The following is a 13,150-nucleotide window of genomic DNA, read 5'->3' as shown; positions in this document are numbered from 1 at the left end:
AAGGAAGGGGTGAGTGATCTATGTAAGGAAGGTATCTATCTACTATTTCATCTTTTTCATTAAGCACATTTGGCGAACAGGTCATGTGGGTTAAGTTTGCTTTATATCCTTGAGGTAGTCCAAAAGCTGAATAATATTATAATATTGACATTTATGCCTTTGATAAAGGAGACTCAAATTCAGAACTACAGTTGGAAGAAAAGACTTCAATGAAAGACTTTCATAAATTATAAAAGTACAGATTCAGTAGGTTTAATCTTAAAAATGGAATGTATCTTACATAAGGATCTTGTTAGAAACGCTATACCTATCTGGGCACTACAGAAGACGCACAGACCTTCCACAACTCATGGAAGAAAGAGTGTATAGACAATGTTGATAAGGAATTGAGAAACAATTCAAAAATAGTTTACAAAGGAATCAGGAGGCAGAAGATGCTTCAAGAGGCATGGTCCTCAGAAATTGTTCTGGAAGGCTGGTTCACTTGTATCAATGTCGTGTTCCTGAATGAAGAAATAAGACACAGAATTTTAGTATTTCAGTACAAAGCATGAAATGGGAAGTCTGGTGTTTTATACTTTGATTAAGATTCTGAACCATCATTAATTGGGACATATAGTAATCTCTGGCTTTAAGGCTGAATCCAGCTGGAGGATCAAGTTTTCACTCTCAGGACAGGGCTTTTGACTACTGCCCGCCACCCACCGCAATGAGCGGGGAGCAAATACAGTTGAAGGCACCAAGGCAAATACCACACCAGACTTCTTATCTTGGCCTTAGGGGCCTGTCTCTGCCTTGTCAGCAGGGTGAGTACTGCTGAGAACCTACCTGAGCAAAATTCCACATTTCAGTGCTCCGCAGTTATATCAACTCACTTCTGTGCTCCTCACGGCATTATATCAGAGCGCTGTTAATTGCCCCTATATATTCCAGTCTCCCCCACTGCATGTGGCTCAGGAAGAGATAGCAAAGGCCACTTTCATCTTGTTTACTACCACAGCCCCAACATCTAGCATCATGAGTACCCAGCAGAGTCAGTCCCTGCCAGTAGATTCCAACCATTCCACTCAGCACATACAATCCTAAGTATGTATATATTTATAGCCCTTCCCCCCAACCCCATTTACCATATCCTGAATGTCTTCCCAAGTCCTTAAACATTCTTCTAAACATTTTTAATCTTAGGGATGCGCCCTTGGTACTTAACTAGCTCCATACTGATGAAGATTTTTCTTCTGTTAAAACAGTGCTACACGGAGCATCCTGGTTGGCAAATCTACACACATTCAGGATTATATTACTAAGACAAATTCTGAGGATTAGAATTGCTGTGTCAAAGGTACATACATTTTGAGGACTTTTAAGCAATATAAAAAAGCTCTCCAGAAAAGTGGGACAAATTTATTCTCCCATCGGTAGAATAGGTAGTATATAAATGCCCATTTCCAACGGTGGTTGAACATTTAATTTTAGAAATCTCATCAAGGGATAGACAAAATGAAGGCCAGGCATAATTTTAAAGCCCTTGATCCTCAGTCCAGAGAAAGATGATTTCCGTCATGAGGTGCTGACCTCATGGCCCGCTTCTGTATCCTGTGCTCAGGTCTCTCTAGCAACATTGACATCACTGCTATGCCTCAAAAAAGCCAGGCCAAGCCCAGCCTTCAGGACTTTGTACAGGTCTCCCTCTGCCAGGGACACTCATCTCCCAGCTATCTGCATGGCAAAATCCTCAACACTTTCAGGCCTTTGCTCCAATATCACCTTTGTAGTGAGACCTACCCTAACCACCCTATTTAATACTGCCACATTCAGCACGCTTGATCCCTGCTCTACTTTTTCTATGCCATCACCTTCTAGCATAGCATGTGATTGACTTATCTATTATGTTTATTGTCTTCTGTCAAGCTTCAGCTAGAACATAAGTGCAGGGATCATGGTCTGTTTTGTTTACCTAGTAGATACTTAATAAATACTTGCAGAATGAATGAATGGCATAAAATACGAGAAGTCCAGTTTATGGAAGATACCACCACTCAAAGAGCTTCCACTTCAGTGGGCTTTCTAGGCTCTACCTGATTCAACTTCTTGAACTCCACTACTTGGAAGAAGATGTGCTCAAGGATATGTTTGGCATCTTGTTGGTCCTTTGGTAGTTTACTGGTTACTCCAAGAATATCACCACACTTCCTGACGTAGAATTCCAGGTCTTCTTCAGTACCTAAGCACAGTTGGAGCAGTCAGATTAACCCTTATTTCCTGTCCTTTCCAAAGTACAGACTTACTGTGGTATAGGTGTCCCCTTGTCAGGTTCCTATACCTCTCAAGATCACTCACTTTTCCTAGGGTAATGTGACCACAGGACCTACACAGTAACAAACTAAAGAGATCTCTGATGTGCTGCTTTTATAAATCAGGACAAAAGTGTGACACTCCTAATTAGAATAAAGCTGGGGGCGCCCGGGTGGCTCAGTCAGTTAAGCATCATCCGACTCTTGATTTCAGCTCAGGTCATGGTCTTGCAGTTAGTGAGTTCGAGCATCGGGCTCCCTGCTGACAATGTGGAGCCTGCTTGGTAGTCTCTCTCCCTCTCCCTCTCTCTTTCTCTCAAAATTAAGTAAATTACACTTTAGAATAAAGCTGGAATGGCTCTGGCTCTCCTATTCCCAGATCCAGCATTCCTACATTACAAAGAATAGGAGGAACTAGAAGGAAATCAAATTACCATTCTCTGAATGTAGCAAGGACAATTATGAGAAGGGCATATGAGTATTTTAAATAGCATTTATTATAGCAATATTATAGAAAAGGAAATGAAAGAAGAAAAAAAATCACTCATAATTCCACCAATAACATATCTCTGTGCAGCCATCCCCAGCAGCCCTATATCAAGGATGGACAGCCATTACAGCCCTTCTTACACTATACTGTAATTCCTTTCTGTTTTCCCCTTCTGATGTGCATTTTTTAAAGCTATGATAGAAATGTAAGTTTTTTATTAAAATATTCAAACCATAGGGGCACCTCGGTGGCTCAGTTAAGCATCTGACTCTTGATTTCAGCCCAGGTCATGATCTCATGGTCAGTCGTGAGATCAAGCCCCATGTCAGGCTCCACACTGGGCATGGAGTCTGCTTGAGATTCTCTCTCTCCCTTTCCCTCTGCCCCTCCCCTACTCGTGCATGCACACACACACTCTCTCTCTCTCAAAAAAAAAAAAAAAAAAAAAAAAAAATCAAACCATACAGCTGCAAAAATCTCTTGCCCCAACTCTATATCCACTGATACCACCTAAGGTAATTATTGCCATGTATGCCTACATATTTACATATGTGTAAAAAATAGGATCAAACTATAATAGTTCTGTAAGTTGCTTTCATTATTTAACGATGTCTCATGGACATCTTATGTCAAAGCTTATGCTCTGTATCTTTCCTTTAACAGATGTATAATATTTCGTTATTTTTTAAACCAAACCCTCTACTGATGGGCCATTAGACTGTTGTCAATTTTTTAATGCTACAATTAATATCTCTATAGCTATAATTTTTTGTTTCACATTTCTACAAGGATTTCTTTGGATAAACTAGATAAATTAGAAACAGAAATGCTGGGTCAAACCATCTGACACTTCACAGGTGTGTTATTCCTACTGCACCAATCACGACATCTTGCTAATTTTTGCTGTTCAGCACTTACCACAAGGCTTGACAAAGAAGAGAGATGCAGTTAAGGTGTTCTACACTGAACTGTTTTTATTTTTGCAGTCTCCTTCCTGGTCCTTGGGTACATATAGATGTTGTTCATAGTTAGGATCCTAGTGAACATGGAATTTTATATCCTGCCCTTCCTCATTTAGGATTCTCACTTAAGTTCTATCAGTGTCACTCCCTGGCCCCTGGAAACCTCTTTTATAATGACATGTCATCCCATCAAATAAATGTGACACAATTTACTACCATTCCCCTGCTAGTGTACCCTAAGCCTATTCCCAATGGGTAAATAATTTTTATTCCTAATTTAAAAAATAAATAACATAGTAATCATCTATATGCCTTCACATATCTCCTTAGATTAGATTCTCAGGAGTGGGGTCACTGCCTCAAAATGGATGGTTAATTTTATGCCTCTGAGCACCTGTGTGCAGGCCCATTTGCTATGCATGTCAGGGGAGCACTGGGCCAAGAGTCAGGAGGACCACTCACCTCGTAGGCATGAGGCTTGGGGCCTCACCTCCTCATCCACATGTCAAGGTGGGTACACATAACTCTCCCAGGATCCCTTCCGATCTGAAGTCTCTATAATTCTTCTGGCCTTGACTGAATTTTCTTATTTAACGGCTCGTATGACCGATGACCTAGACTTGCTAAGTGGCAGCCAGGGTCAGAATGCATCCTATGGTTACTCAATAAGTCAGAACTGGGGCGCCTGGGTGGCGCAGTCGGTTAAGCGTCCGACTTCAGCCAGGTCACGATCTCACGGCCCGTGAGTTCGAGCCCCGCGTCAGGCCCTGGGCTGATGGCTCGGAGCCTGGAGCCTGTTTCCGATTCTGTGTCTCCCTCTCTCTCTGCCCCTCCCCCGTTCATGCTCTGTCTCTCTCTGTCCCAAAAATAAATAAAAAGTGTTGAAAAAAAAAAAATTAAAAAAAAAAAAAAAAAAAAAAAGAACTAAAGACCTATAAGGGTTAAAGCTGAGACCGTGGCTTCTGCTTTGCATCATGTTCTAACTCACTGAGCAAACTGGCCTGAGAGAAACAACCAATATCATTTACATGAAATAAACAGAAACTCTCATTTTACACTGCCATTCATATTTTGTTCTCCCTGAACAAACTCCAGCTTTCTCTCATGGCAAATCTCAGAAGTTCACAACTACATAAAACTTACAAAAGAAAACAAACAAAAAAAAAAAAACCTGGCCAAACTTACACTTATTGGTAATCTGAGCGAGGCGGGCCTTCTCCGAAGAGAATGTCTCATCCAAGTCAAACAGCTCCAGTGGGGGAGGTGGTAACTCCCTGAAGCTGGGAGGGAAAACCTGAAAGGAAATCAGGTCTTTCATGAAAGAAGGCATGCAAAGCCACAACTGACAGTGATAAGATGGAAGGAAATGAGAAGCCAATTCAGCCCTTCCCTGGGATGAACCACCCAAATGCCTGTCACCTCCTCCTGCCCTAACCCGTTAGACCATATCAAGCAAGAGGACTAGTGCACTGTAAGCAATCAAACAGAACCAGCTCTAAAACAGCACTAAACTGATCAAACTGACACACCAGTGCCCACTAACTTGTGCAAGGACAAAAGCTTGGGGATAATTATGCTTATTTGTGTTGAACATCTGATTGGACAACTTGTTTCTCATTTAACTATGAGTTCATTAGGGGCAGAAATTGGGGAAGCAGATGTAGATCCATGTAGAAAGTGTATTCCAGGGGCGCCTGGGTGGCGCAGTCGGTTAAGCGTCCGACTTCAGCCAGGTCACGATCTCGCGGTCCGTGAGTTCGAGCCCCGCGTCAGGCTCTGGGCTGATGGCTCGGAGCCTGGAGCCTGTTTCCAATTCTGTGTCTCCCTCTCTCTCTGCCCCTCCCCCGTTCATGCTCTGTCTCTGTCTGTCCCAAAAATAAATAAAAAAAAAAAAAAAAAAAAAGAAAGTGTATTCCAGAATGTGGTGGGATAAGAGAGTTTTGAAGGTAAGTTGACTTAATGCTGGACTGGAATGTTGAAAGTGACCTGTGCACACGTGACTACCCCCTGGGCTACAGACTGTGCTATGAATCTGAGGGCCTGTTGCCTAGAAAGCTGCAGTACAAAGCATTTCCTCCTTTCCACCCAGGATTTCTCCTATATACCCTCCAAGTACACAAGATGGGAAATGCTTAACGACCAGAAAAGTCCACGCCCTTGATTTCTCAGTTGGGAGCTACACCCAGTGGAAGTCCCTAAGGAGTACTAATAGGTTTGGTCTCTGCATGTTTAGAGCCAGAGAAACACAACTTCCTGAGAAGTACCACATGCATTGGGTGTACAACTACACATGGTTGGGAGAAGGACCATGTGATGGCCCCGCTGGAAAGTAAGGACAAACAGTGGGGTTCTGTAGCAGGATCCCCATGCACACCTACTCACCGCTGGCTGAAGGGCTGGCAGTGGGGTCTCAAACTGAGGTTGGATGAGCTGGAGAGGTTCATGTTTCACATTTAGCTGTTCATGGGCCCTGTGTTAGCAAGAAGACAAAAAAAGCAGGAATCAGGATGAGACACTGTGGCAAAGCACATCTAACCGACCACACTGCGCTGTTCTCCATCAAATCACGTGGTTCAACACTTTCACAGAAAAGCACACAAAATGTGTTGGTGTATGTAACGATCCTTTCACGAATATTCCCTACTGTGTCACACGGCACAACTATACTGTGAACTGAAGGGGAAAGTTTTTTCAAGTTTCATATCAGGCTTCTCCTAGACAGGCTTTTTCTTTTTACCCAGTGGACACTATAAATGTGGTAACTCACTCTGTTTCCTTATTTTTTTTCACCACCAAGAGACAGGAGTCAAATCTGAAGTCTGCTTCTTGCAACTGAACAGATCTATACAATATATACTTCTGTGTGCTCACTCAGCAAGTATTTACTGAATATGTACTGTGCACCAGGCGGTTTTATACACCAGGAGAACAGCAACGGTGAAAACAAGAGACCAAGGCAGCCCTCGTAAACTTACATTCTACTAGAGGAGAGACACGCAATAAACAAGACCCTAGATGACAGGTGTCAATACGTAGTAAGAAGAAAAGCAAACCAGGACAGAGGGATAAAGACAGGGAAGAGGCAGGGGGTACAGCCCTGAGTGAAGAAGTGAGAGAAGTGAGAGAAGCCCTGAGTGAAGTGAGGGAGGAAGTCATGCACTTACTTTCAAAAGTATCCCAGGCAGAGGCAAGAGCAAGGAGAACAGGAATAAGGGTGCTAGATATTTTCACAGAACCTCAGGGCAGCCAGAGTGGCTATAGCAGAGGGAGAACACCAGTGATGAGTTTACAGAGTCAAGTGCTGACCTTACCCCTGTGTTTCTTTTTGATTATGGCTTCCCCTCTGCCTCCATTCTCTCAAACATTCCTTTTATCCTTTTGCAGCGTAATAATTTTGTAAGCTGGCTGAACTCCTCTGGAAATGAGGCAAATTAAAATATACTCACCTAATTTAAACTATGAACACATTTGTGACCTTTTAAAATTAAGCTAAACAAGCAAATGTCAATGGGTGTGAACAAAGTTCATGCCTGCTCCTATGGACAAGTGATTTTAGAAAGGAAAGAGGTCTGTGACTTCAGAAAGGCACTTAGCGGAGCTGACTGCTATCACTGCCTCCACTATTCCCAGGTGCCTGGGGCGAAGAAGCTTTCCTGGCAATGCAGAAGATCCCTAGGGAGGGAACAGGAATAACTTTCACTGAGTACCGACTGCAAAACAACCCTGGTCAGTGGGTATAATCTCTTATAGAAAAAAAAAAGCAGAAGTATAGAGATAAAGAAGCTTCCCAAGGTCACATGGGTAAGAAGTGACAAAGGCAAGATTAGAACTCAGAGCTGGCCAATCCCTGCCAACCCAAAGCCCCATGACTCAGTCTATACTGAAGGCAGAATGTCATTAGGGGCAGTGTTTAAGCTAAAGGTCCCACCACTGGCACACGAAGAACCCTGCTGCCATGATTTTCTGGCCTTGGCCATCCCAGCCATGATTTTTTGCTTTCTGTCTGCAGATGGAGCTGGCTACACTGAAGCCCTGTGTGAATAAGAAAACAAACACCAGTGCATCTTCTCTTTCTTGCTCAGCTCGCAACTCGCCCAAATCTTCCTCCACCTACGAGTCACCGTGCGCTTGATGGGAGTGGGGGATGCGTGGAGAAACTAATCTTAAAACCAAGAAAACCTAATTCAGAAAGCTGACTGCGGGGTGGGGGTGCTGGGCGGGGGGGATAAGGGGAGGAACAAATGCCAATGCTAAATAGAAACCTATGAAATGGGGCTGAGTTATCTATTTCCAGAACACCCTGGCCTGACCTCTGGCACTGTGTTTTCACCACTCTATGTCTCAGTCCCCAACCCATCAGTCCATGAACTCAGAAGGCAGGGACTCCACGCTCTTTGTCTCTACCTTACCCCCACAGGCATCAGTAAATACCAGATGGACAAATGAAGTTACTTCAGAGCAACATCATTCAGATGTTTAAATATTTAAAGGCTAATCGAATTTTTACTTACAAAAGAGGAATTGTATTCAAAAGATGTTACTACCAAATATAAATTCCTAAGAGCACCATATAGAAACTGGCCCGTAACTACTGTCCTTTGCTTTGGTATAAAAGACAAATTCAATTAAAAGAGCTATCTAAGCTCCAAAATATCTACTACTTGACTCTGATGGCACTAAAATAATGGTTCCAATCAATCCCACATTCAGCACAGTCACAACACCCTGATGTAAACCACATCAGAAGATGACAGAAAGCAAAGGCAGAAACTGGGTGGACTATAACTCACAAGTGGGGCAGCCTGCTGTGCCTTTTGTTATTCTGAGAAAAGTTCCAACCACAGAGGAGGAGGAGCCCTGGGCCCATCTCCAGGCCATCTGGTTTCCCAGTTTCCCAGTTCTTTCCTAATCCCTGCTCCACACCCTTCCAGGGATTCTCCTGCTGCCGGCACTCCCCTGCCCGTCCAGCTCCTTCTCCCCAGCTTGCCAAAGGCCCTCCTCTTCTCCTCCTCAAAAGCAAGGGTAGCTGTGAGGCCCTGTCTCCAGCCCAATTCCCACTCCAGTGCTGTCCTTGAGAGTACCTAGCCCTTCCCCCACTTTTCTAATCACCTTCTCTAGGCCTCTTCAGTATCTACACTGGTGGTTCCACCTGCATTCTTCACAGGGCAACCTCTCAGCCACATCAGATGGAGGCGCCTGGAGCAGAACTCCTCTCTCTCTCCTCTCCCTGCATCCTGAGAGCCAGTCCACAGCACTGCCAGGTGCCCAGATCCCTGAGGGAGAAACCACTATCTCTGACCTTGCCATCACAGCCTTCCATGGCCTGTGGCTTAGGATTCTTTCTTCCCAAACATCTCTTGAAACCACAGCTACTGCTCCCACCAGTGTCGCCCCTCAACCCTCCAATCTACTGTCAACAGTCGCCTAGCTGGTTTCTTCTACTCCCCCCTCCCCCCCCATCAATTGTATAAACTGCCGCAAGGCATTGTTTTATCTGGTTTTAGAAAACAGATTCAATCCTGTCCCTCCTCTAGAGGTCTTTACTAGCATCCCATTCACAAATTAGGCCCTTGACCTGAGCCTCAGGCTGTCTGCCTTGGCTTCTTATTTCTGTGATGCTCAGGCAGGTCTCCTCAAGTGCCCGTGCTGGAGAACACAGAACAGATTGTTGCAGGGCACTTCAGAGGACCAAGCTTTCAACTATTACTAAGTTGGCCTCATTTGAAGTCAAGGCTAAATGCAGTTCAAAGAGCAGTTAGAAATAAACTTCCTTGCCTGGACACACCTACACATGTGAACATGTGGGCTTTGCACAGAAGCTACATCATCGCCCACCTCTCTCTCTGAACATCCCTGTCATCTCCTGAAGCCTCTTCACCCCTTACGGGGGAGCACCCAGTACAGTGCCAAGCAGACACAAGGCCCCCTAAACTGTTTGTTGAAAGAATCAATGCCTGGCTAAGAGGGCCCCTCTTTCATAAAGGCTTCCCTGCTCACCCCCTTAAGAGTCAAATTCTCACTCTTCATTACGCCCATGTTTAGCATTAATATAATGACCTTGCACCACAGCCTCTGTCTGTCTCCTGCATTAAACCATGAACTGTGGACACAGTGCCTGGCACAGGAGGTGGTCAGTAAGTATCTGGGGAACCTGAACATAAATACAGCAGTAGGAAGTTAGACACTCATCAGTAGTTTACACCTTCAGCCTTTGGTTTATCCAGATGTAAACCCCATGCCTGGCCAAAGAGGCTGAGAAATGTTGCCCTCAGTCTCTGTCCCTGTCATTAGGAATGGACAATAACAACAAGCAGGCAACAGAGCAGGCAATGAAACAAGAGAAAGCCCCAGTCTGAAAGCCATTCAGGCTCCCACCTTGGGAGAAGACCTTACCCTCCCTAAACCTGTTTCCTCAGCTGGAAATGCAGCAGGTAATTCAGAGGCACTTCAAAGTATGAAGTGAAGTAATAACATGCAGTGCCTGCAGGGCACCTTGCCTAACCAACTCACTTTACTGGGAGCTCCTGGGGGCATGAGACCCTCTTTGCGGAAACCAGGTAAGTCCTAAGCAAACCAGGACAAGCTGGTTGCCCCAAATGCCTGATACAGAGCCTGGGACACAACAGGAGACTAATAACTGCAACCCCCACCCCAATTTTCTCAGCTATCTTTGTCGATCTCATCAGAGATCTGAGAACATGTTTTGCATACCACATATGCCATGACCCTATCTCCCGTCCCCAGGCTCATGTTTTCAAACCAAACACTCAAGAATGAAGTGCAGTGCAGCTGAGAGCTACAGGTACTGACTTGATGACCTTGGGGAGGGAGGTGGTATCCAGCTGGTAAATGGACAGATCGAAGAGGGTGGTAAAGTCTCTTGGGTTCTCATCGCCCTCCTGGAGACACACTCGAAGCCGCTCTGACAGGGTGGCTGTGTCGGGCAGCATCATGTAGTCGGAAATCTGAAAGCCACAAGAGGGTTCATCACACAGCACAGCAGGAGTAAGAATTTCATCTGTCTAACTCTGCAATAGTTCTGCTCTTGCCAAGAGATTTCACTGTCTCTGGTCACTAACAACTAAACCTTAAATAAGCCATTTCATGTGGAAAGAGGAATAAAAGTCACTTGGCTAAACCCCAACGCTGGTTAAATCCAACTCTGTAATTCCTCATGCAGTACTGAACACAGCTGGATAAACAACCATGCCGACTGGCCTCCTTTTGATTTCATGACCACTGATCTCAAGTGCTCAGTAATCAGCTGTATTTGCCTAGTTCATTCACTTCCCGTTGTCCTAGGCAATACCTTCCTTTTGTCACTTCATCCATCTCAAACAATTTTACCGTTCTTAATTTTAGCTGAAGACCTTATTTTCTATTTCAGTTGAGAAAACAGAAGCAATCATAAAAGACAGTCCACAAGCTCCCACTACAGCTATCCACCCACCAGCATCTAGGCCTTATACTCGGCTTCCTCTCCTGTTATATGTATGAACCGCCTGTGACCCCGGCACAGATGACCCTCCCACTTGGACACTAGATCCCAGCCCTTCTCACCTAACCAAGGACATGCCTCCAGCACTGCTGAGAGCCCTAAATGATGACACATGCTGTGTGCTGGTAACTGTAAAAGACCAGGAAAACCTAAATGTCCATCAATAGGAGACTGGTTAAACATACTACAGTACAAACATTAGAAAATAGTCTTAAAGAAACAAAATGAACAAAAATAGAAAGAAAGCTCTTTATATGTAAATAAGGAAACATCTCTAAGACATATTGCCAATTTTAAAAACTAAGGTGGTGAATACACACAGTGTATATAGTACCATTTGTGTAAAACAAAAAGGAAGGAGATACACACACATACTTGTTTGCTTATAGATATATAAAACATCTCTGGAAGAATATACAAGAAACAGTTGAGATTGTTGTCACTGGGGAGGGGGACAAAGTGGTTCAGCAAAAACAGGAGGGAAACTGTTCATTGCGTATGCTTTTGAATTCCCAACTGTGAATGCATTACCTACCTAAAAAGTACATTTAACTTTAAATAAAGGCGTGCTGACAACAAGAAGTTGACTCCTAATTGCCCTCTGAAGTCCCCTGCAACAATGTGTTCCACATTTTCCAGTGCCAGAACTTGAGGAAACACACTTAAGCATTACAGAAATAAGCCTATACAAACAGGCTCGTTTTTCTCTATATCCCAAGAGATGTATGTCCCAAGAGATATGTCTGTGTTAGAGGTTTCAACCCGGTAACAGAATGGGGGTTGAAGGTGAGAGCAATAACAAAGGCCCTGACTGTGTCAGAACACGCACAGCAGGAACATCAGTAAGGGCCAAGCATCCCAAAGGTCCTGAGGATGGTTCGCATCTTTGCACAGAGACTTGCTACCAAATCCTAGTTCAGAAAACCATCAAGACCTTAGATGTCCAGACAGAAACATAAGTGTTCCCAAGACCACTGGTTTTCATGACTTCCTAGCAGATTTAGAGATTAAAACTTGTCATGTAAATCCTCTTAGCTCTTTACTCAGCTACCATTTCATTAAGTAACATTTGAAACTGAGCTGTTGTCTGGGTTTGAAACCTATTCCAACATAAGATTTTATCTGAAATCATATGAAGTTTGGATTTTCAGAATTTCTTACTTTACAGCATTACTGGGCCCAGCATTTTACTTGCCAAAGCCTTACAATGCAAAGGACATTTGCACCAGGTCTCATATGCAGAACATACAGGAGACTGCATGATTTTAGAGAAAGGCCTCAACGACCCCATCTTCCTCTGGCTCCCTATTGACACTTCCCTTCTGAACCAGTCCAGTGTCGCATGCAGTAGACAGTCAACAACAGAGCAGCAGAAAAGCACACGCTCCAGAATCAGCCTAACATGCGCATTAGTTATGGCTGGCCAGGTATCAATTTCAGCAGGGACCTTGAAGAATGTACTTACTTCCATTTCCTCAGCTAGAAAACAGGAATGGCAGAAACTTAGTAAGAGCAGGTGGCCACAAAGACCAGGAGCAGACACAGCATCTCGTAGTGCTGCTTCCCTCGGCCCCCAACGCCCTAACTAGGACTGGCAGCTGCCAAAGATGCTATCCACTCAAGAGTTGGGTCCTGTGAGATCTGAAAAGTGAATTCCTGACTGTACCCCAACTGTTTTATTTGGGAGGCTTATATCACTTTTCGGGAGGAATTTAAGCAAAACATCCATATACTTCATGTTTCCGTATGAGGGAATGTTTTAGACACGGGGCTCTTCTGTTTCCTAACCCAAGTCCATTTTGGGGAGGCCACACCCTCAGCCGAGGGAGGAAGCAGGCAGCAGTCCACCATTTCTGACCATATTCTTACCCACTCCCTGCTATCCGCAGCCAGGAAATCACTTTCCTCA

The 13,150-nt window shown here is 44.2% G+C and overlaps 1 protein-coding gene across 1 annotated transcript in view; it reads right to left on the bottom strand.

The window, feature by feature from the left end:
* Window positions 1-236: 236 nt before the first annotated feature.
* IFT52 (intraflagellar transport 52) overlaps window positions 237-13,150 on the bottom strand; it is a 34,033-nt gene continuing 21,119 nt past the window's right edge. The window contains exons 10-14 of the mRNA XM_058685669.1: window positions 10,554-10,708; window positions 6,126-6,213; window positions 4,929-5,037; window positions 2,076-2,221; window positions 237-503 (exon numbers count right to left, since the gene is read on the bottom strand). Coding sequence (XP_058541652.1) covers window positions 456-503; window positions 2,076-2,221; window positions 4,929-5,037; window positions 6,126-6,213; window positions 10,554-10,708 — 546 coding nt within the window. The 3' untranslated portion in view covers window positions 237-455. The remainder of the gene's footprint in view (window positions 504-2,075; window positions 2,222-4,928; window positions 5,038-6,125; window positions 6,214-10,553; window positions 10,709-13,150) is intronic.

The sequence above is a fragment of the Neofelis nebulosa genome, chromosome 9 (assembly GCF_028018385.1).
Source record: "Neofelis nebulosa isolate mNeoNeb1 chromosome 9, mNeoNeb1.pri, whole genome shotgun sequence".
Classification (NCBI taxonomy): domain Eukaryota; kingdom Metazoa; phylum Chordata; class Mammalia; order Carnivora; family Felidae; genus Neofelis; species Neofelis nebulosa.
The sequence above is the reverse complement of the archived record's forward strand: the minus strand, read 5'-3'. Positions and strand labels throughout refer to the sequence as shown.